General features: G+C 31.5%; 1 protein-coding gene across 11 annotated transcripts in view; it reads left to right on the forward strand.

The window, feature by feature from the left end:
• Nucleotides 1–26,130, forward strand: part of LOC143249131 (E3 SUMO-protein ligase PIAS2-like) — a 118,342-nt gene that overhangs the window by 55,281 nt on the left and 36,931 nt on the right. For 9 of the 11 annotated variants that reach the window (XR_013027576.1, XM_076498485.1, XM_076498488.1 and 6 more), the window contains 5 exons: nt 2,440–2,524; nt 13,111–13,237; nt 13,583–13,717; nt 20,029–20,134; nt 22,407–22,480. Coding sequence is in view for 10 of the 11 variants with exons in the window: in XM_076498485.1 (XP_076354600.1) it covers nt 2,440–2,524; nt 13,111–13,237; nt 13,583–13,717; nt 20,029–20,134; nt 22,407–22,480 (527 nt within the window). In the remaining variant the exon portion in view is untranslated. The remainder of the gene's footprint in view (nt 1–2,439; nt 2,525–13,110; nt 13,238–13,582; nt 13,718–20,028; nt 20,135–22,406; nt 22,481–26,130) is intronic. The other 2 variants (XM_076498490.1, XM_076498487.1) reach the window with 2 other exon arrangements.

A 26,130-nucleotide genomic window follows, 5' to 3' on the forward strand; every position in this document is an offset into this window, starting at 1 on the left:
TGATTTGTTGCATTTTGTGCTTCTTCAAATTGGGCTTAGGGTTTCCATTTTTATGTTGCTTGCCTTCTCTTCATAGTTCTGGTGGTTCTGCATGTAGCATTCTGTAACTTTCAGATTGGGCTTCAGTAATATTATATCATTATAATACAATGATATTGCCCCCCAGTGGCATTGTGGTATGCCTGAGAATTTGCAATGCTAGAAACCAGGTTTTGATACCTGTGGTGGACAGCCAGTTGTGTAGCTTTGTACTTAACTACAAAACAAAAAACAATACAATGATATCATACTGTGATCTTCCTGTCATAGCCTTGAATCCAGTTTTGGGTCCACAGCCCTGTAATTCCAATGATTAGATGTGGGACCTTGTCTTGCATGGTTGGGGTATGGATGACTTTTGTGAACACATACTTTATTTCCAGACCAGATGAGTCTGGTATTGCAGGGAGAAACAGTTTTGGAATAGATGTATCTCCTCGGACATTTATTGTCAAATGTTGTGGTTCTGACAGTGTGGCCATTTGGCCTTTACTGCCCAAGTTTTAAGTTTCACATTATCTAGGCAAAGAGTATACCTGTTCCAGAAGTATTGTGGAACCCACTACACATACACTTTTTGTGTGGTTCTTGCCCTCACCAGCATCTCCACCTTGTTAATGCATGATTCTAGCTAAATTGTGAAAGGAGGTGTATTTTAGGAAGTTTAAATTTTTCTATATCAAATGCATTTCTGATAAAACTTGTCTTTCTTGCACTATCCTGCCATTTCTCTCCACAATAACTGGTATTTGGGTATGATAAATTTTTCAGTCTTAAAAAGTGAATAAAAAATAATAACAGGGAGCTTATATACAGATCTGGTATAGAGGAATGCATTGGCTTAGGTGGAAAAAGTTGAATTATTAAAATTATTATACGTGTATATAAATAAATATATTTACAACAATGAGTCTAGCCTTATTATTATTGATTATAGTTTTATAAGCTGCTACAGAAAAAGTGGCTTTAAATGTTTTATTAAAATCTGGGTAGTAGTAATGAATGCTGTATTGAGTATGTCATAGAATGGTTGCAAAATTAATTCAAGCTCCTTTGTTTTTTACCCTGGATAATTTCTCTAAAACCTTCACTTTTTGCTATTGAGAAAAATCTGGTGTTTTATTAATGCATATTAATTGTAAAATAATATGAGCAACTTATAGCACATTAATTGGAAACTGTGACACAGAAGGTTCATCATTTTTTCAAGTTTGGTGCTCTTTATTGTTTCTTGAATTTGCTGTTATACTTTGTCTCTGTGGGCTTTTAATGACTATTTCACTATTTTCTAACAGTAAATGGTAACCTTAGAAGATTTTTCTACTCTTGTTAGGTATGATTAGTTTTTGCACTTCACTTATTAAGTGCATGTTTACACAAAACAACCTGGCTTGGTAAATAATAGCTTGGTGGAAAAAACGTCAATACAGCAATAAACTGTTGAAAAACATGTAACATTCAACTGAATGCATATGCATGTCTGTAATGTAAAATATATTCTTCATAATAAATGGAAGGTAATTAAAAATGCTAAATTTAAAAAGGGAATAAGGACTGTCAAAACACTGAAATAAGTTGAATCAAAATGCAGCTATATTTTGAAGACTACAACTAAGGGCTACAAAAAAAGTAAATGAACTAGCTTCAAATAGTGACTTATTTTGTCAGGCTACAAATCCATATTTTGACTTCACTAAAATTGATAAGTATTGTAAATGTGTATATATTTTTGTACTAGCAGTAAGTCTCTAAGATTAATGCAAAATAAATAGACTATACTTACTCTTAGTAGTATTAATAATAAAACATACATGTTGAAGAGAATTTAAAAAGTTAGGATATGAAAATACAATAGAAAATTTGGTAATACTTCTGCTGTTATTTTGCTAGTTGCAAAACGTGCATATACATTTTAAACAAGTTTTAATATTAGCATGAATTGAATAAAGTACTAGATTACCTATATATTTTGCAAACAATAATGAAAAATTAATTTACTAAAGAACTTTACAGGAATGGTCTGAGGCTTTCCAACTATAATAAATAATACAACATATTTTGCTATTATTTTGTGATAATAATTTACTTTTAAAAAATTGCATGGAAAATGGTGGGTTGGTTTAAGGTCTGAAAATTTTAAGATTTGAAATTAGGTAAGAATTTACTTGACATTTTGTTGTAAATAATTTATTAATCATCATGTAGTATTATATTCATTTTAAATTTAATCAGATTTTACACATTTCACCAACATTTTTGGTTTATATATATAACAACCAGTGTAAATGAAATGAGGTTCCTGTAAATGTTGATCTTTCATCTAATCATCATTAATGATACTACTAATAGAAAGAGTTTTAAAGACATATTATGAAGCTTTGTTTTTTTTTATTTTGAAAGTGCCTTCCAAACCTGGTAGGTTTCAAGAAAGTGTGTTCTTCTTTCATTTGACACCTCAGCAAGCTCATGATGTTGCTATGTCAAGGTGAGTTTTTCTTTTCCAAACTGAAACTGGTATTTATAGAAGGGAGGATATGCCAAATATTTCAGAAGTGTGGGATGTCTGACCTGTCATCTATGACCAAGTGAAATATTGGAATATTGTATTAAACATCTTTGGTAATTAGGATAGCTATCTTGAACAAATTATTTGTATTATACATAAGTAAAAGATATGAATAGGATATCCAAATTAAATCAGTTTGAGATACATCTGTATTTACATGGATGATACAAGTGTCTTGTCCACTTTTCATATTTATAAGTGTCAAACAGTAGTTTGTTATCAATATTTAGAGAAAGCTAGTGGTTGTGTCTTACCACCTATCACAAAAAGTTATCTTGATTCTTTTTTGACCTCTATGCACTGCTAAAACTTTGGTACCAGTACTCCAGTCTTTATACATCACCAGTTTCATGCCTTTTCTGAATATATACATGTCATGTGACTACTTTTCATCAATAGTGTTGTACCATCTTGATTGATATGACTTTGTTTAGATGTGCACTTCAACTTTTCAAGTGTGACTATTTGTTTTGCTTGTGATTTATTACCATTTTCAACAAAGGTTATTCAACAGTTTACTAACTTCTGTGTATGAATTTTAATTGTTTACACAAATTAGCACTCAAATAATTTTCTGTTTTCAAATTTAGTGCATTTTGATTTAAACTCCAAGGTTTAATATGACAGACAATGAAATTCCCCTCATTTATCAGTCCAGTGTGTTTAGGATCATTTTTCTCTGAGTCATTTTCAATGAAGCCATTTAAAACCTCTTCCACAAAAGAACTATTGAACAGGTAACACCTGCTCAGCCAGGTCTTTATTCCCATCTCTTTGTTGTTCCTAAGAAGGCAGGAAGTTGGACATCAGTGATAGACCTGTCTTAATTGGATTTCTTTCTGGACACCTATTGCTTCTTATGAAGTCATACCTATACTTTGAGTGTCTCCTTGGGACAGTGGATAACAAAATTTGGTGTGATGGACTAATATCTTCACATTTTGGTTGCTCCAGAGTTGCATAGTTTTCTTTGATTCATCTACATGGCCTCTTGGTGTGGATTCCTAGGGAAGGTTCTGTTCTTTCAGTTTACCTCCTCTGGGTTCTAAACATTCACCCATGTTTGCCGTGCATGGTGACCCGTGAAGGGGAGGAGAGGATCTTGGTGGTTGAGGGGTCCAACTCTAACATACCACTTTGGCCTCGAATTCCTGTAGACATGCGGCCTTGGGTCAGTCGGCTGATCCACTTGAGCTAGGGTCAACCAAGTACCAGTTTTGGATGTTCTCAATGGGTGTTGTGGACATTGTATCTGATGCTGAAGTTTGGGTATAGTGCTCAAGAAACCCTGGCGTTGCTGCAGTGTCCTTGTTGGACATTGGAATGCATTCCCTCATAGGGCTTCAAGGTGGCTGGGATCAGTAGGCACCAAAATTTTATTTTTTTATTATGGATCCTCCAAATAAAAACTTAAATAAAATAGTGAAAAACAGTCCATAGGTAAATGACAATGTCTTGAAGATTCTGATCTTCAACATCTGTAACAGCTGTTGTACATCATTTTCTTACACGATGTAAATAAAAATGGCTACCTTGATACAATGGAACTGTCGAGGTTTACGTTCTAATGTGGATGACATCAAAACTCTGATTGCTTCCTACCATCCTGTATGTCTTTCCTTACAGGAAACATTTTTGAAACCTGCAGATACAGTGTCCTTTTGGCAGTTTTCTTTGTACAGAAATGACAAGTTGTGTGATGGACAAATGCATGGAAGGTTGCCCACCTTGTCTTTGCCACTCGACACACCCTTGGAAGTTGTAACCATCTATGTTTCCTTGGGTCATACCATCACTATTAGTTCTCTCTACTTTTCACCTGGAGAGACATATGATCACTCAGACCTTGATGCTCTCATTGAATAGTTGCCTTCTCTAATCCTGGGGGACTTTAATGGATATCATCCCCTCTGGGGAAGTGCTGATATTGATATGAGGGGTCACACTGTAGAGCATATGCTCTCTGATCACAACCTTTCTCTTTTCCAGTACTGTTCTTTTACTTATTTTCATGCACCTAGTCAGTCCTTTACTGCTATTGATCTTTCAATTTGTTCCCCTTCACTATTTTCCCATTTTTCATGGAGGGTTGGCAATAATCCACAAGGCAATAATCATTTTCCTATAATTTTGAGAGAGACTAGCCATGGTTGATGCCACCCAACCCACGTGATTTGGTGGAAGCTAGATCATGCAATCTGGCCATCTTTTACTGCTCTCTCAGAACTTGATCCTACCACTGTCTGTAAGCCATCAATAGACAACTGCGTGGCAGCAGTAACTGCCTGTAGTATACAAGCATATGCTCAGTGTATTCCTAAAACCTTGACACATTTTCCACAATATCTGACGAGGAATCCTGCCTGCAACATGGCACAGAAGGCTCAAAAACAAGCCTGGCATACTTACCGTAAATATCCCATACTCTCAAACAGCATCACTTTCCAGCAGGCCTTGTAGGTAAGACATTAAAGCCAGAAGGAATCTTGGATATTCACAACCAGAATATCTTCTACCACCATTCCAAAGTCATATGGGACAAGATTCGAAAGGTCAGTGGGCAATATAATTCTGTCCCCCTCTCAGTCTTGCTCTCTGATGTCCAGGAAGTAGCATGATACCCAGAGTATTGCCAATACTGTAGGTGAAAGCTTTTGCCAGGTATCTAGCACTTCTGTTTCTTCCTCCGTCTTCTTAGCCATCAAGACTTAGGCAGAGTGATCACCTCTTTCCTTTCGAGCTGATTGTCTCTATGACTATAATCTTTCCTTTATACTGGTGGAACTCAAAGTGGCCCTTCATCAGTCTGGCAGTACATCAGTTGGACCTGATGATGTACACTATGAAATGCTGCACCATCTATCTCCTGCTTCTATTGCTATTCTTTTGATTGATTTTAACCGGATCTGGCAGGAGAATGTTTTTCTCTGATGCCTGGTGCCAGGCTATTGTCCAACCTTTTCTCTAAGTCTGGGAAAGATCCCAAGATTCCTTCAAACTACCATCCAATTGCTTTGATGAGCTGTTTCTGTAAGACCTTAGAGAGGATAGTTAATACTCATCTTGTTTGTTTCCTTGAATAAGTGTGGGTTCCAGTGACAGCCCTCCATCGTGAACTACCTGTTTTGACTTGAAACATCAATCAGAGAAGCTTTTCTCAAATGACAACATCTTGTATCAGTATTCTTTGACATTAAGAAGGCTTATGATATAACATGGAGGTATGGCAATTTGCATATAAGCCCCAAGAACTTTGTCTCAGGTACCACAGGTAGCACAACTTCACCAATATGGAGTTCAAGATTAGGGTTGTCACAGTTTTTTAATTTGTCGTTTTCTTTCATCTGGAACTGATGCACCAATGTGTAGTCTGTGTAACACTCTGGTCACAATAAGCCACATTTTACTTTCTTGCCATCGTTACGACTCTCAATTATGCTACAGAATTACAATTATACCACAGAATTACAATTATACTACAGAAAGTTCTTTACAACTTGTATTACTGTAGTTTTTCACTTGATGATGTAGACTAGATATAAACATTGGTTTTATGCTATTTATGTTTTTTAAACTTTGTTTTGTTTTACCTTAATTTCCTTTTATGAATATTAGTAAATTTACTTTAATTTTAACTTTTTATTGGATATTTTGCACAGATAGCCAAGCTGCCTTGTGCCATAAAACGCCAAGTCAACCAAGCAATCATCCACATGGCTCATGTGTTCTAGTTCCTGGCACTTCTTTTCAATCTTTCTTTGACTCCTTAAGTATTTTATGGAATGGTTCATGTATTTGCTTGTCATCTTCACTTACTGGGTTTTCAAACTCATCATGACATAGACTGGTTGGAATGTGGACTACTCCCAGTACCTGCATTGCACATTATCTGCACACTTTGGCTGTATCTTTCTTTGGTGGATATCATCTTCCTGTAATAGAGATTATACACACATCTTTTCACCTTTAACTGGGCTGAATCTGATCATTTCTTTTTTTTAGCTTCCATAATTGTAACATGTTTATGGATCCCACCTTGTTGCTGCTTTTGCCTGGTCAGTGTGCTTCACATCAAACCTACACTAGTTTAGAGTAATTGTACAATGCTTGCTGTTGAAATGAGATATTTTTGTCAGACCACTGGCCACTTACCCAGTGGTATTTGTGTGTGTGTGTATATATTTATATCTCTACCTAAGTATCAGTTAATTTCAGTTGATGATGGACTGTCACTCATGGACTCCATCAATGAAACAGAAGAGGATATTTGCTAATCTCTACTAGCCCTTTAATTCTGTATGTTTGGATCAGTCTCCTTTTCAAAACAGGGAATCCCAGGGGCCTATTGCACAATCTCTGATGTGATGTTTCTCCAGACTCCCTTTTTTTTCTTCGTATGAAGCACAGGAATCCTTATCATTCCAAGTTACCAGTCACAAGGGTGATGAACCATGGAGGCTTCTTCCTGAGTGGGTTTTAATATTTACTTTCCAATACTCATGTTTTTTCACTCAGTGAAAAGAGGGCTCAACTGTTCAAACTGCTTCTGGACAAAAGTACCTTATTTAATTGATATTGTATTACCCCCTCTGGATACTTTTGCTTGGGTGGACCATTCTGTTCAAAATCCCTTAATCAATTATTAAATACAAGGGCATTTGTGCCATTTGCTTCCTCCTGTTCAGCTCTGATTAAAAGAAAAGTTGTAGACCAAGTTAAACAAAATCCAGACATATATTTAATGAAAAAGCTGTTATTATTTCTTTATGTTATGTGCATCTTATTATAACCTTTATTTTCATTTTAAGATATATATCGAAAATTTTTTTTGTTTATTTACTGTTAGTCAGTTTAACAGTCTTGATAGAATAAAGCCTAGTACTCAAATCAACTGTAATTATAAATTGAAGACAAGGTGAAATTTATTATTGCATTATGTTCATGTATGTGTCTGTGTTGTTTACGAAAAACTACTCTTGGGGAACTTTTTTTTAAATATTTCTCCAAATTTCTTATGGGTGAGTACTACCTGTTAGTGTCTTTATACAACATGTTTTACAACAATGCGGTTGTGAAGGACAGATATTTGCATGTTATGGCAAGAAAGGGCAAATATTTTGTGAGTTATAATAATTATAGTATACACTGCTTTTATAAGAATAATTAAATAATTTCTCACAAATGATAATTATTAATAGATGTGATAAAAAAAAATTGAATGCAATTCTAGAAATGATTATGAAACTTACAATTTTCATCATGCTGTTCACACACAGTTAACCCTATGTCAATTGGACTGACCTACATATATCTGTGAAGCCTAACGTAGTAATGTTTACTATATGTGCCTTCATGAAATTTAGCGAGGTTTTGGTAAAAAATCTCAATTTTCAGTAAACTATTTCTACTAAAATGTTGATGTGAACTTTCAAAACTTTATGAAGCGAACTTGAATGCAGGGTGATTTTCATATTAAGAATAAAATATACATTTTACATCATTTACTTTCATATTTCATTTACATAACATCTAGAACCTTCTGAATGAACATCAAAGCTTTTTTTGTTGTTGTTACGACTATGTATCTGTTTCTTATCCTGATATTAACTGTGTTTAAATTATTAATCTACAGTGAATGGATCATTTTCCTGGATTAATAGTTTTCTTATCTTTACAACTTCAGTTATTAATCTTTTTCACGTCTATTTTCTTTAGTTTTGTGGTTTTACCGAATTGAGTTCTAAATCTACTGTAAAAGAGTAGTAAATCACAATGACAGATCATTAGCATTGTTTAAAACACTGTGAACAAAGTGCCTCACCTGCATGATTTTTGCAAGTGCAAACTGTAACTGTGTTAAACCCTACTTTTTTTTTTTACTGAATAACTTCTCCAAATGAAGATACACAACTTTTAAATAAACATTTCCATATGGTATTTTACCTTTTTCACAAATAGCTGTTCTTGATTTACACAGCCCTCTTTATGTGCAAATTTTTGTTTGCCACTGGCCTTGATACTTCCAACTAACCTCTTGTGTGTCCAGGTGAGATATCTGCTGTAATGTGGTTGTGGGCTGACTTGTAGGCAATCCAAGTGGGTTGTTTCAAATTAGCCTTTGGAGTTTTGGTTTATACTACCTGTTGTCACAAGAAATATTTGTTTACAGTGAGGATGCAGTGGGCGAATGTATCATACAGGCACTAACTTGAGAGTTTGCAGTTAAAATAAAGTGAAGAAACTTGAGACTAGGACTTCCAATGACACTTTTTATTTAAGTCATCAAACACTTAATATATACATACACATATATGTATCTTTATTCATGTTTATCATAGGCAATCATTTTATCTCTATTAACATGATGACTGATGTTTAAGAAAGAATGGCATTAAAATTACTCTCAAAGAGCTTTGAGAAGTGGCATTTCTACTAACTGTAAGAGACATCTTCTCTTCTTCCTCTTGAATGATCAGATCAGTTTGGAGTGTTTGCTAGATTTTTGAAGATTTTGAATATTCTGGTGTCTGTTCTAGAACTTTTTATATCAGCTGAGAGGGAAATTGTTGGCCTAATCATAGTACCATGGTGTCAGCTGACTTCTTTGTGATTTCTCAAGCTCGTTAGTTACCAGTAGTTCATACTGACGTGTCATCAAATGGTCAAGATTTTTCTCCTGTTTATGAACCTCTAAGTTTGTTAGTTAAGCATCTTTTTGGAAGCAATAGCCCATACTATAGCATTGGCCCACCATACAAGGTTCTTTTTGGTTTCAATTTTTTAAGTTTGTTTAATCCCTTTTAACCTCTATAACTTCAATTCACTTCAACTCAAACATACAAAGGACAGTTTCTCATTTTTAGTTTATAGCTTGAATAATCCCTTTTAACACTGATAGTGTCTGTCTGTTCCAATCTGAACAAATAGCAAATATTTTTCAGCAGCTTTTTCTGAATCTCTGTTTTAAATAACTCCTCTGTTGTATTTAATAGTATCAGTTCTTCATAAACTAGATATTATTTAATTATACTGCAACAGCTTTCTTGGTGTGTTCTTGGAGCTGTCATTGTTCTATAAACATCATTGCTTAGTACACTTATTTTCTTATACTTTCTGTTATTAAAATAATTATTCGAGGCATCCAGATATCTAGTGACACCTCACTGCTCACTGTGATGTAAATGATAATGCTGCAACCATCCACCAATGGGAGTGCAACCCAGTTGTAATCACTTGTCAGCCTGCAGTTTTACTGACAAACATGTTCTTGCTTGTGTTTTCAGATTTAATTTTTACATAAATAATCAAATTAACTTTTTTTTTTATTTGACCTGATATATTTTCCCCACTGTACCTTTTTGAAATTTTTATAGTTTTGTAAATACTTTTTGGAGAACAATTATTATTTTTTCCTTTCTTTTCATTGCAGATGCTTTTTTAACATACTTGGAATCCACTCAGCAGCAAGTGTTTACTTAGCAGGTATACTTATTCTCAAATCTGCCCTGTAATACTAGTATGTCAAACACATTTGCCATTGAGGTAGGGTGTTTTTCAAGACCACTTGTAATATTCTCTGGATTATCTTGTGTTAGAAAGATATTTGCTCCAGATTGTGCATTCGTGGACTGTCCTAAGTAAAGTAAAGGAGGATTGCTGTTTATCTCTGATGACCCTAATATGGATATTGTAGGTCACTGGATTGGTTTGTTTTTCAAAATAAGGTATTGCAGTCACCCATTGCACTTTCTCTGGTGCATTGTTCCTCTGAACTCTTCTATCCCTCATGCTTCTAGTGGAGTGTGTCAGTCTTTGCATTTTACCTGTTCCTAGCTGCTGGAGTGTTGGACTCTGTAGGCTTCCTCCAGAGTTTGCTCACTCGTTATTTAATTGAGAGTAGGGTTATGTCTTTTGAGTACACTTTCTAACTGCTTTCTATCAACATGCAGTTTACTCCTTTTACTGCAGCACCCTCCATTTGTACTATTTCCTGGATGTTGGTTCATAATAAATATGTGATGTTTGGAGATGGACCAGCCACATGAATCTTCACTTGTGTTTGGCCAGGTGCTCTTCTACTGTGGACTGGAAGATACATTCCCAGCATCATCTGGTGATGGACTGGAGTTGCACCCTCACACTACTGATCACCTTCCTACCCTTTCTTGTTTGTTAATTCCTTGCAGATAGGGTGATATGCACACATTATCATGAAGAGGGAGCCTCTCCTGTAATTCTTTCCATATTACAACACATTTTCATGTGAGCAAAGAGTATACATAGCTTCAAAGTGGTGCAGTCTCCCATCAGCCTTCCTTTATTCATACACCTCATAATCTTCTTTCTGTGTGCTTTCCTAGAAGAGGGATCATCTTCTCACCAGACCCTCTGCCAACTCAATGTGTGATTCTAGTTATTTGTAAGATAATATATCATATTAGAAGTTAGCATTTTCCTACTGTGAAAATGTATTTCTGAAAGATCTCTGTCAATTTCCCAATTAACCTCTCCACTTCCAGTGTAGGTTTTGTACATACTGCCCAATCTCAAAGTGATTACAGGCTACACAGAAGAGAAGGCACAGTGATGACAGGAGTTATGTCACACTCTTCTTACTGGAAGGTTGCTGCTTGATCATTTGTATGACAGCATGCAGACGTCTCATATCAATACATGTGAGAGTAGGTATCTATTTGTGGGTAGAGGTATCTATCAGAAATACATTTTCAGTTTAGGAAAATGTTAACCTTTACAACACAAAACAAAAAAAAAGATAGTTATAGTAGATTTAATGAGTGGTGGTTGGGAGTTATACTAGTTAGATTAGATAACTTGTTTGGACCCTTCATACTAGTATAATTCATCTACTGATCTACTAATTAGTGCCTTACTACCATAAGGGGGATTGGAATGCTAACTTCAGGAAGTAAGTATATTTTACTTAACTTACTTCCAAGTGGTGGTACCTTGTTTTTATTTATTTTCATTTATTTTTTTCTTCTTTACTTGAGAGAGCAGTCACCTTCCTACAACTGTTTACCAGCAGTGAAGGGTGATATAGGTGTGGGATGTTGTGGGCTTGAGCACCCACATCTCACTCTCCTAATTTCTATTTCTGTTTCTTTATTTTAATTTCTATTGCTATTCCTTTATTTTATTTCTTTATGTGAGACTAGTGAACAAAGGTTAAGACTGATAGATGGTGTATCCCAACTGTAATGTGGGTCCTACTTCTACAGTCACCTCTAAAACCTCATCATATGGTATTTCATTTTGTCTTATAAGACTCATAACATTGGAAAAAATTTTAAATATCCATGTTCATCTTCCAAACAAACAAAAATAGTATCAAGTATTCCCACTTTTTTCAAAACTTTGCAGAACAGAACTAAATATAAGATAATTCTTTAAATATACTTTGAAACATACAACATTTTAAATTAAATTATTTACTCTTTGAAAAATATAAAACTGTTTTTGTAATACCTGGTTTTGTTTTTTTTATGAGATTTTTCACTTGTGAAACAACTACATAACAAATGTGTTACTATTTTTTAAAAGCAGTCTAGTGACATTTATGATGCTAGAGCATTATTATTAGTATCACTTTATTTATATTCAAGCATCTTAAGATTTCATGATAACAGTAGTTTTGGGTTTATGTGTATATGACATACATTCAATTTAAACATAGAATGATGGCAGTAAGTTTTATGTAATTGTTTAGATTTTTTGCAAAGTGACTGAATGAAGTATTGAGTTTTTACTTGTCCTAAATTAAAATTAAGCAGAAACACTTTTAGTCATGTCATTTATTGTAATTTGTGGAGGAAATGTTTTACCATGCTTCATGGAAAGATTAATTTAAGTACATATTAAAACAATAAAAAATATATTAAAGCAGTAAATAATCATGGTTAAATGGTCAATTTAAAATTTAAGTGTTGTGAATTTGTTCTCTTCTATTTATGGCTGCCAATCGTCTGTCACATTTCCTGGATAATGTGATGCAGAATTTGGTTTGGATCTAGTCTGTCAACCAGCTGTAAATGTGTTATGAAAAATTAATTTGATCCAGATGTGACATTTTTTACTACTGTGTGTGAGCCTGAGAATAGGCCAAGATGCACGAGCTTTACACTCAGTGAGTTAGTGTTGGCAGCACTGGATATAGGTATATATTTTAAAAGCTGTAGAGCCAAAGGGTGATAACAAAGTAGTAAGTTTATATGAATAATAAGATATAACTATCAATGAAGAAAATGTTTGGAACTTTTAAATGTTATGTACCTTTTAAACTTTCTCCCCAGATTTATTGAAATTTAATAAGACGGTTTTCATGTATACGCTATTTAATAGATTCTGGTTAAGTATTATTTGTTTACACTAATTGGTATATTATTAAAGCTATTTAAGTTGTTTCTTATCGTTTAAAAAAATAGGAACATCTGAAAACTACTTGTGTATAATTACCATTATATGTGTTTTATTACCTCTATAACTAGGGGAAATAAAGAGTATGGTGTACAGGTTCAGTTACGGTTCTGTCTTTTGGAGACGTCATGTGCACAAGATGATAACTTTCCTCCTAGTATCTGTGTGAAAGTTAACTCAAAAGTCTGTCCACTTCCAGTAAGTTTTTTCTTAATATTATTAGATAGTTGGTGTTTTGGTTTTTAAATAATCTTAAAGTTGATCACAAAGCATCACATATTGAAGTAACTTTCAACATTAATTTTTCTTTTGAATAAAATAATGATGCATATGTAATCTCCTCCACTAAAAATATATTTCACTAAATATATTACTTTTTTTTTTTTACATTTTCAAACATATGTATATAATGTATGTAGTTTTATTATTAGTTTTACTCTTTAAAAAGTAATTGTCTTTGGGTGGTATGATAGAGCTACTAGTTAAACTTGCTTGAATTATGTTTATGCATAGTGATTCATTTAATTTCTGTTGTCTATGTAGAATCCTATTCCTACAAACAAACCAGGAGTAGAACCTAAGCGACCTAGTCGGCCAGTCAATGTTACAGGCCTTTGCAGGCTTTCACCCACATGTCCAAATCACATCAATATATCATGGGCATCTGAATACGGACAAGTATGTACATACTGTATTAACAAATTTTCAGTAAATAATGCAGTATTGCATGCATATCCTATGTGGTAAGTACTAACACAAATTATAGGCAAACTCCTAAAGTAACACACTGTAATATTAGAAAGCAACATATTCAATTTGAAATACACATTAGTATGCCCTCTTGTGGCTCATTGAGAAGTTAGTAGTTAGAGCCCAGTCCCTGTAGGGAGCACAGATCTACCATCATATAGATACTAGTACAACCTATCATACTTTTCTCTTTGGTGTACTCACACAAGTATGTATGCAGTTTTGAACATGTATGTATGTATGTATTATGTTTGTGATTGGGTTAAAATAATCTTAGCTTTTCTAAAAATGGTAGAGTCTCTCTGGCATTCGCTTGGTAACTAAGTTAACAAAGCTCAATATTTATTAAAATACTGCTATGCTAAAGTAGTTATAATAAATTATTTCTATATAATAACACAACTAAATTATCATTCAGATGCTGTTCATTAGCATTGAATATATTTAAAAAAATACTTGATAAAATCCTGGTTTTGATATCTGTGGTGGGCACTGGGTCAATAACCTATTGTATTGCTTCGTTTTTAACAGCAAACAAACATAGAGATTAAAATTGAGGTACAATTAGAAAGTAAGCAAGAGTAATAGAAGAAGTGTAGTTTTAGACATTAAGTATTTTGACACCATTCGAGCTAAAACAATAAACCTTTTGTAACAGTGGTCTACTATATGCTGTATTTGTTTATTGTGTTTCATGAATGTGGTATTAAATCTTTATTGCTTCTTACTGAATAAGTATATTCTTATTGTAATCATTGTGAAAATGTACGTCAGAGTTACATGCAAACCTAAATTAAACTACTTTCTTATAAATTGACATTAAAATATAGTTTATAATTCATATTTTTATATTTATGTAATATTTTATTTCTTAATTTTCACTTTTTTGTATGGTATTACACTGTTTTGCCGATTTTAAAAATTCTACCTACCTTTATATGAGCTTTTGTGGTTAACACAAGTTATACATTTAAGGTGTAAATATTTTTAAAACATAAACTAAGTTTATAGTTTATGATCTTCTTGCTGTACTGAAATATAAACCGGAAAGTAATACTTTTTTGCCATACCTTCTTATCTCATCCTGTTTGTCAAAGGATGTCAGTAATTTTTTGTGTCAATTTCTATTTGACCACTTATAATCAATGGAAAGGGAAGATTTTAATTTGGTAAGTTCATTGTAAGGCTCATTCATTGTGACAAAAGTTTGTGAATTATTTGTTTTTTAAGTTGTGTTTATGAGTTACTTTGATCAATAAACAGACTTACTTCAGCCCACTTTTACCTTAATCAGAAAGCCAGTTAATTGTTGTAGTTGTATTCTTTGTGCTTATTATTATTTTGTCTTCTAAGTTGCACATATGAAATAAATACAAATTAAGTAGATCACCAATAATAATAATACCAAAAAATATGAACTTTTAGCTGTGACATAGCTGCTCATGGAATGGCTTTGTATTTTTCAAATACAAAATTTTAACTCATGGCTCTGTTATCTCTTAACTGATTTGAGATCTACTTAGTTTTGAACTCAGGAGGTCACACCCTTTCGTTTGATGTGTTGGACTACACATTACCAAATATAGGTAATAAAAAGATTAAAAAAGATCTAGTATTCTAATTTACTTGAAACATGCTGTAGCTATAGTGGATTCCCTTTTCGTACTGAAACTTTAAGAACAAAAAGTACATAAGTACTGTATTTCTTAATTTTTGTTATTGTATCGCAAATGTAATGATTATAATTTTACTATACATGTTGGTTACTCTGTCTTTTGTTTATACAAAGGTAACCTGCTAAATTGATCTTTAAAACAGTATATTTAAACAGACATGAATTTGGAAAAAATTAACTTTGACATAAGAATAAATATTGTGTAAGTGTCTGTTACAGTACATAGTCATACTGACTCTGTAAAAGTTTAGTAAATTTTTGAGAGAGATCTTAAGTAAAAATATTCAAATAAAAAATCTGATTTTTTTTGTATAAAAAGAGACTTATGAAGTTTACTAAACAGCTTTCCAAATTTCACAAAGATACACTTGGTATAAGTTATAATATATATAGTTTCATATGTACATAGTGGTTATAAAGTTGATCAAAATAACTCAGCCATATACAGAAAATTAATGATACATACATATCGTATTTCAAATTCAGATCTTTGTCATTTCAAGCACATAATATACAACATATATTTTCACTACATTGTTTTTACCTTGATATGCCTGATGAATTTAAAAATCTCAATAAAGATACATCTTGATATTAAGTAAAACTGTTACTCAGGCCAACAGCTCTTACACATGACATTATTGATTATTAATTATATTACATCACCTCATGAGCATTTAAAATAAATATGTATATAAATGTATAGTGAAGTGAAAACTTGTGTGAAATGTGAAAATAAGGTATTTTTTACCCTAACATGTAAATAAATAGAAATCATTGTTTTACTTAATATTTTCAGTAGTGAAGTAACTCATTCTCAACTTTTTTTTTAAGAACTTTTTAAATGAATTTTTCATTCATTTGTATATTATACAAAAGGTTATATTAAAATTAGTTTGAATATGCAAATCATCAAGTCACATAACAACCACAGTTAGTTATAAAGTCATAATGGAATGGAATACATCAGAACTAATCTAGATTGCTTGGAATTTTGTAGTTAGTATGATGCTATTAAAAATGTATTGCAAATGGTATGTAACATCCATTTCTGACTAAACTTATTCATACAAGTGCATTCATGTTAAGAGGTTTAGAATTTACAAGATTGGAATATCTTTTATACATAATGACATTGCAGAACCAAATAATACATATAAATCTGAGGTGCTGTAACAATCCAGAAAAATACCTGGCACAAGTAATATGCTACCTATGCTTTGGAGTTTTGAGATATAAAAATTTGCAAGTACAAAAAAGATTAGATGTAAAAACTGTCCATATGTCTTAGGAAATATAATCAAGAAAGCTTTCCATGTGTAAAAGTGACACAAGCCTCATACATGTTATGCACATGATGTATATTTGTTCAGCTGTTATGTACCTTAACAGTTTGAGATTGAAATGAGTATTCATACAAAGATACAAGTCAAGTTATCAGATGCAGGTATTTTGTGTGCTCCATTGTACATGGTGAGGGGACCTCCCAGAGAAGGTTCTGTACTTTCAGTTGTTCTGCTGGAGTTAACTGAATACCAGTGTTGGATGTGTGTGGGTATAGTGCTCACAAAACCTTCACATTGCTTCAGTGTCCTTGTTTGGCATTGCAGTGTGTTCCCTCGTAGGGATCCATGGTGAACTGGAACAGTGGGCACTGAAATGTATTTTGTTTATTATCGATACCTGAGTCCATAAAAAAAACAAATAGCAATAATTGGTAAATGATCATGTATGAATGACTCTCTTACACAGTCACTATCACAGTCTGATTCCATATCTTGATTTCTTATGCATTCATTGTCTAAGAAATCATTAGGACAGATATCTCCTTTTTTCTTTCAAAAGGAATAGAAGGGCTTGCTGGCTTCCCCAAGTCAGTAAGGAGGTTGCAGTCTGGAGATACTTTGATGGAAACATTTTCACTACAACATACTAAATTCCTCCTGAATTGGAAGAGCATTGGGGATACACCCATTAAGATTGCTTCCCATGCTACTTTGAATTCCTCAAGAGGAGTTATCGTTAAGAGGGATTTAAATAACATTCCTTAGTTCGATATCCTTGCTGGTTTCTCCACCCAAGGAGTTTTTGCAGTAAGGCATATCTCTACTTGCAGGGACGAAATTATATTGCCTACCAATGTTCTAATTTTGACATTGCCACAATAAAGTACAGATAACCATCTGGTTATCAGTTATATTAGGTCAGGATTGTTTCTTAAAAGTGGTTTACAACAGTTTTTATAAATATATCATAATCTGTGATCTGCCTTTGTGAAAATAAATAATAATCACTTTGGAAGTTGCAAGAATTATAAATACTAATAATTTTTCATATCTCACAGACCTGATATTGTGTTAAGTTCACATTAAGTTTTATATTTATATTGCTGCTAAAAGAGATATTATTAGTTTGTTTATGTGTATTAATTAGTAAAACTAAACACATGCCTCATGCTTAGAATGAGGTGTTTATTGTGTGATTGCTGGACCACAAAAATTAGGTTTGATGCATTTAAGTTACTCAAATGACATTATTATTTTATTTTTAGCATAATCTTAAATTGCATAAATTATTACTCTATAAAATTGTCAGTTTTATTGAACTTTATGTAAAGCCTTTCAATCTACTTTTATCTGAAAATTAATATGTAGCACGTCATGTTAACTGGTATTACTCATATCTCATCTATTAAAAAATTCAGATTTCCATCATTCAACAAAATAATAACCATTGGTCTCCAAATAATCTGAATATAAATTTCAAACTAGAAAGGCACTGAAAAACTGCAACCCCTGCCATACTTCTTTACTTTTACAGTAACCAACTTGAAATGTGCACATTCCTTACCTTCAAAAATATAGTCTGAATGTCAAGATCCTCATTTTATCCAAATTCATTCTCAAGTTTTGTTTTTTTCACAATCCTTACTTGCTTTAGCATGACTTTATCTCTTGACCATTCACCAAAAGTTAATCTCATTAATCCTTGAGGGACACTCAATCTTTGCACCAAATGTGATTAAAATTAGTTGAAAATATTTTTGAGTTATGCTGTTCACACATAATTGCAGGATTGAAAACAATAATACACTGTTGGGCAGTGGTAATAAATATTACCAATAATATTATTATTGTAATATTAACAATAATATTACTAATAAATATTTCTCTCACTGTTCTTGAAAATAATCTTTATAGTATTACCTTAAATGTTTTACACGTTATCTGCATGTTTGCTCACAGGTGGTGAAATCTGGAAAATATCTTTCTATAAGATTTTGCCTCTGTGTTCATGCTCAGTAGCTAACTGTTGGACATTTTCTGAACTTCATAAGCCATATTTAATATTAACAATACATAGTCCATGGCTATTTTAATTTATTGTTCATACTTTCATATATGGCATTACTAAACATCTTTTCCAGCTGCTTAATGTACTTTATTATGAGGGGAGATGGTATAACACTTTTAATACATTTTGCAGTTTTCAAATTTTGTAACATTAACAATGAAAATTTAACTAAACCACCAAATTTTAGGTCAGAAGCAAATACAATGAGATAATACCTAATTTTCTATGGTAAACTTTCTGAGAACTTCATAGTAACAGAAATCCAAAGATGAGACATTCTTTTGCTAAATTTTTTGTCATGTGGCACTGAAAAAGTATAATTTATGAATCACATAACATGTTATATGAGAAGTATTGCATTAAAAATGAATTTTTTATAATATTTTTGGTCAGCATTATATTTTATAAAATACATGTTTGGATTTGTGCAGGTACAAAATATAGAATGTTCTTCAGTTAAAAAGCAGTATTGTATAACATGAGAAAGCATTAGATGTGTAAGTGTGTGTGTGTGTAGTTCCTGATAATCTTGTTTCTGTTATGATTTTCTAGGGTGAATAAATGTCAGTAGTTATGGTTTTAGTGGTGATTAACTCATTTAAGTTGTAGTCTGTTTTTACTATGCTTGGACAATGAATCTGTACTTCGAACTCATGGATGTGTGATGATCAAATCCAACTATTTAATCATAAAAGAGTAACCTAAGGTTTGGCAGTGAATGCAGTTCTTAAACTGCATTTTACCTTAAGGCTTTTTGATTCAAAATTAGAAATGTCTGTCTCCAGATATCTCTTTTGTAGCTTTATGCTTACCTTCTCAAAACAAGAAAAAAAAATCATTTGAGCTTAATTAGGGGGTGCTTTCATTGATTTTTTTTAATTCGTAAAGTGAAGCATGATGTTGCCAAATTTATTAAAAAAAAACATTAAGTAAATTATTTTTAGACATTTTAGTGAAGTTATCTCTAGGCTCTTCATTTTATTTCATTACTATCTTTATGTGTGAAGTTTCTGGTTTTTAGAACACAGAAGTTTATGGTTTTTACCATATATACTGAGAAAGGTATTCATGATAAGTTTTAGTTTTAAAATCAAACAGTGTAGATGAATGAAAGTTGAATTACCTAGACAAGTATGTTTTCTGTAAAGTATGGAGCTAGTTTTTGCTTATGTCCAATTAACCTAATAATATATCTTCTTTCATAACATAGGGTTACGTTGTAGGTGTGTACATTGTCAGAAGACTGAGTTCAGAAACCTTATTAAGTCGCTTAAAAGCTTCTGGTGTAAGAAACCCTGACCATACCAGAGCTTTGAGTAAGTCTTAAGTTTTATTCATGCATGTTAAGTACTTTTGTGCTTTATAAGGTTTACTGAAGGTGGTTGATGAAGTATGTCCACTAAATTGATGAAAAGGAATGAACAGATTAATTTTGTTAAAGTATTTAAATTTTTAAACAAAACATTTCAGTTACATTGATAACATATTATTTATACAGAACCAGGAGTAAATTTAAAAAAAAGGAAATGTAAGTTTGAAAACTATGCTTAACCCTTTTGCTATGGGTCACAGGTCAAAGGCCATGTCATTGCATTTGTTGACTTACATTCAAAATTTTATTGAACTACTCCTTTATGAATTTATGTGAATAAGTTTTAAATCAAATTGTAGATTATAATACAATCTTCAATATTATATATGAGTTAATTTCTTAATTTGAAAGCAAATATTAAAAGAACACATCTAAATATAGATTTTAGTGAGTTATGGGGTATGTTGAATGCAGCACTGTTTAAAATTAAATGTTTGTGGTGTCAACATACTAAGTCTGTAGTTTTGTACAAATTAGGAACTCAAATTACTAATATTATCAAGCTATAATATAAAATAAAATACCTTATATCTTTTAATTTTGCTGAGATATGATTTATGTACTTTATGAGTCACAGTGGGGCCATTCACATCTTTCCATTTTTGAAAACAGTCCCTTATATAAACTTACTTACTTTACTTTACTTATAAACAAATTACTAATATTATCAAGCTATAATATAAAATAAAATACCTTATATCTTTTAATTTTGCTGAGATATGATTTATGTACTTTATGAGTCACAGTGGGGCCATTCACATCTTTCCATTTTTGAAAACAGTCCCTTATATAAACTTACCTCAGTGTATGATGTGAATAACCAATCAACAGTTTAGGATGTCCCCAGAGTGGTTTTTTCAACCATTTTAGTCTGTAAAAAGGCTACCATGTTCTTTTCATCCAAAATTTCAAGGAGAGGTAGGTTGTGTCTTTAGTCTGCTTGAAGCTTCATATTTTTTTAAATCTAAATATATTTTAGTTCCTAAGCTTAATAAATTATAATGGAATTCTGTCCTATCAGTGCAGTTATTTGTGGTTTTTTGGTTATTTAACTTTACATATAAAAGCTAAAAACATTTTATTTGTTATCCTTCATGTGTGAAAATTTAAAAAACTTAGCAACCTATGTCGAGCAGCAAGCTTGTGAAAAGGTCATAGCAAGAAGAGATAATTGTTTGCTTTACTTCTTGATTTATTTTTCTATATTTTAAGAAAATAAGTTTAATAATTTTTTCTAGATAGTAATAATTATATATATATGTGTGTGTGTGTGTGTATTTCATGTATAATAATTGATATGTGACTATATTACAAAATACTTGTCCACTAAAACCAAGCCAAGACAGGGAAAACTAATGGTTAGTTTTATATTACTGGATATGTGACGTAAATCCTCATGCACTGCATAAATGCAAGTTATGTAATGTTATATAGATATACCTGGGAGGTCAATATAATAATAATAAAAAAATATATGTATATAAATATATAGCATTATGAGAAATAAGCTACTTAAACTAAACATTTATATTTTTGTGTTATAATATGTAGTCATTCTAGCACAAAAAAACATTTATATTTCCTAATTTTTAAGGATGGTTGCAAAGTTGGTCAAGTGAGAGACCTTACATAGAGTATAGAAAATAACATAAAATATAAAAATTTACTGAAAACAAATGTTTGAAATATATTTAGGAGATTTTAAGAGATTGTGGAAATAATACTTGAGATTTTGGGATGAAGAATAGGTTTTTTGTAATCACAACATGAAATAACTTTGCACTCAGACTAGTAATGAAAAAAACACTATTTTCACAAATGGATCTTTGGTAAAAATATTTCATTAAAAAATCTGATTTTTTGTGTACAAAATACTTGTAATCTTTATTAAAAGTGTACCAAATTTTGTGAGATATACATGTTGTATCAAAAGTTATCATACAAATACTTAATAAGTGCAAACTTGTGGATTAACTGGTGCATGTTATACGGAGCCTGTAGTAAAAGGATTGATGTATGAACATTAAAATGCACTGTTTCTTGTTTTTTCCTTCTTTGCAAAGAATAAAAATATTAATAGTAATAGTAATAATTACTAAAACTTTCTGATGTTTAGCATATAGACAGGCTTAAAATTAAAAATAACATAATTTGAGAATATTAATTATTGTCAGTTGTTTTTCCTTAATATTAACAATTAATTGTGTGTATAACAGTTAAAGAAAAACTTCAGCAAGATCCTGATTCTGAAATTTCCACAACAAGTCTCAGAGGATCTTTAATGTGTCCAGTAAGTTATTTTTTATGAGGTTTATTTTACATTCTGCCTTTTCAAGAATTTTTTATACTTTCAGTTAGAAGTATCGAATATCTCTAACGATGCTTGTACCTCTAAATTTGTAAATTATTGGTGTTATATGAATGAGTATAGTTTTTTCAGACATAAATTCTCAGTAAGAATACACCTATTTTGTTTTTTACAATATTGTAATGTATCCTTATTTGTTATTTTTAATAGCAGTAAAGCTTTGTTCTTGTTTCTGTTATTGTACAGAGAGATAACTATAAGCAGAAATTTATCTGATAGGTGTATAAAACTTGTAATAGCTATTTATAAATTTTTATGTGTGTATTACCTAATACATATAATCTAGATTGATTTAACAATCACATATATTCTGACTTGCTTATATAACATTCTTAATAAGACAAGTGACATTGTTTTAATCATTTCTTGCTGTCTGCTTAAACATAGGTTTTATTATTCAGCTGAGTACACATTTGTTAATTTTGCTTAGTTACTTTTATTGCACAGTGCTTATAAAATCATGACTTATGAGCTATAAAAATGGAAGTCATTGTTTAGTCAAGGGATTGTGCACACTAAATATACAGCCTAAATGTAAAAGTGTCAGAAGTTTTGTTGGTAATTAACTCTTTCGTGAGGGGTCATGGGTCAAAGGCCCTGTCATCGCATTTATCAACATGCATTCACAATTTTACTGAACTAGTGTTTTTTGAATTAACACCAGTAAGTTTGGAATCAAATTGTAGATTATAATTCACACTTTAATATTATGAGTTGATTTCTTAACTTAAAAGTAAATATTAAAAGAACATATCTAAATACAAATTTTAGTGAGTCACAGGGTATGTTGAATGCAGCACTGTTAAAAATTAGGTGTTTGTGATGTTAAAATACTAAGTCTATAGTTTTGTGCAAATTAGGAACTCAAATTACCAATACTGATAAGCTAGAATATAAAATAAGAGTCTCGTATCTTTTTAGTTTGCTTATATAATGCTTGTATACTGAATCAAACGTGGTGTTCCCGTTCAACTCTTTCCATTTTTGAAAGTGGTCCCTGATAGACACTTACTTCAATATATTACATATGAATAACCAATCAACAGTTTAGAATGTCTCCAAAGTAGTTTTCTCAATCATGTTAATCTGTGAAAAGGCTACTGTATTCTTTTGATCCAAGATTTCAAGGAGGTAAATTGTGTCTTTAATCTTCTGGAAGTTTCATATAGTGCAAATACTTAATGTGTAATTGAACTTGTGTATGTTGTATGAAATCTGTAGCAAAAGGGTTAAATAGTGATGCTCTTCTTTTTTGCTTTCGTTTAATACTACATTGAAAAAAATATATACAATCTAAGTGAACAAACGTAGACAAAAATGGAATATAATCATTTAGTTTAAGAAAAAAGAAACACTTAAATTGTGAAATTATGGCATAAAAAATTTAGGTTTGACTAAGCTTGAAATGGAAAATGAGCATGTTTGTAATTTGATACTAAAATATGACAAATACAATCAAAAGAAACCAGAAAGGGTGTAAGAAAAAAATGTTGAATTTTTAGAATGACAAGGTTTTTGAGTTAAATTATTGGCATAGAATATATATAAAACTTAATGATAATGACCCTTGTGTTTTCAATTTTAATTCTTTATCATGGATCAAGGTTAAATTGAACTATTACTAAATTACTAGACTGAAATACTGTTGCAAACATTAAAGTGAAAATGTGAACATGCTGTCTGCAATTGTTATGTTTCTGTTAAGATGCTAGGATTTGACTTTCTTGCTGTGTGCATTTTTGCACTGTTTAATTACATTTAATTTAAAAAATGTGGTTATTTTTTGTGACTGCTTGAATGATCAGTATTAATACAAGTACAAGGAAATAAAGTAAGTAAAATATGTTTTATTTCTTCATTTCATTATTACAGCAATGCACATAAAACTAATGTTTTTAACCATATAATGCCAATATGGGGTCACTATGACCCCATACCACCTGATGTTAATGATTGAAAACTTAATGCTGGCATTCAAGGATTAAACAGAGATACAATATTAGGTCTTGATCTTGGTGTGAAAATATAAGTAAACCATACATTTAAGTGCAACAAGTAATTCACTTGAAGACTGTGCCTGTGCAATTTTACTATGTGATGTAACTATTTTTATAAGAAGGGTTAAAGAACAAGGGAGAATGTACTTAATTTGATCAAGCAAGTTGAAACTGCTAATATGTGTGAAATAAAACATATTGAACAAAAACTGAAGAGTAGTAAAGATACTATTTTTAATATTATTTATTAGTTTGAAGTTTCTTTTCTAAGTGTGTTTTCAGTTAGTCTTCAGATACAAGTACAGATGGAAAGGTAGTAATGTTTTCTTAAACTTTCTTGTCTAAACTTAGAAAATTTGGGATACATAGTAAATGAAGACTTGGATTTTAGGTTTTTCAAGCATTGTAAAACAGGGAATTTTACACTATTTTGATACATTATACAAATAGTTCATACTGTCAAAAATGAGCAGTTGATATTGTGTAGGTAATCTATAAATGTGTTTGGTAACTGTTAAAACACTTAGGTATAAATAGAAATTGCTCTAAGAGGCAATGAAGTCCATGTTTTGGCAAAACACTAACTTAATGTATTGGATAAATTGGTGGTAACCTAATGTTTAAAACAAATTATTTTTAATGGAGAAATTAAGATTAATGAGAAGTAGGACTTGAAAGACTAATGATTTTCATTAATATTATTTTACTCTATGCATAAACTTTGTTTTAAAACATCTGTCAGTATAAGTTAACACATTATGCAAAAGGAAAATAAAAAAATGTGTAAATAATATTAACTATTGGCATTTTAGAAAATACAAATATTTATTCATCATTGATAAAGCTAAGATGAAAAATATGTACATTGTCTTTGCTGTCAAGATCTACAAATTTAGTGGCTGTTTTATTTAACCTTTTAGATATGGATAGGCCAAAGTGGACATGCAAAGACCTTTTTAATGGGTTAAGCTCAAAATTTAATTAATCTACTTCATTATCAGTATAATTCTGTAAACTTGGCATCAGAATGTAGTGTATAATTCAAGTTTCAATTTTTTACATTCAAAACGAAATATACTTTTATGTCACATCATGTTTCTTTGGTCTGAATTGTTCATTTTAGAATTCCTTTTCACTTTATTATTATTTTTTAAGTTTTTGAGGACCTGCACACTTACATGTTAGATATCTCTGAGCTAAAATGAAAATTTGTAGTGTTTGTTATTCTTGTGCTAAACAGTTATATGCCATAAATTGGAACTAATGTAGTGTGCCTTTCCTAGCACATGTTGTCATTAACAGTTGTGAATAATTCTGCCTGATATTTAATATTGGATTATTTATAACCAGTAGAAACAGAAAAGATGTTAATTCACTAATTTCTTTATGAGGTTAACTTGTTCTCATTAGATTTATTTGCACCAATCTCATTTCAGTATTTGCTGTTTCTGAGATTATCTCGGTCAGATAAGGAAAATATTTTGATGCATTTGTATCTCAGTTAGAAACCTAGTTTTTTAATGACAATTTTAAGAGATTATTTTATTCTGTGTGTTAATATTTTGTGTTCTTAAT

The sequence above is a fragment of the Tachypleus tridentatus genome, chromosome 4, assembly GCF_004210375.1.
Source record: "Tachypleus tridentatus isolate NWPU-2018 chromosome 4, ASM421037v1, whole genome shotgun sequence".
NCBI classification, from domain to species: Eukaryota; Metazoa; Arthropoda; class Merostomata; order Xiphosura; family Limulidae; genus Tachypleus; species Tachypleus tridentatus.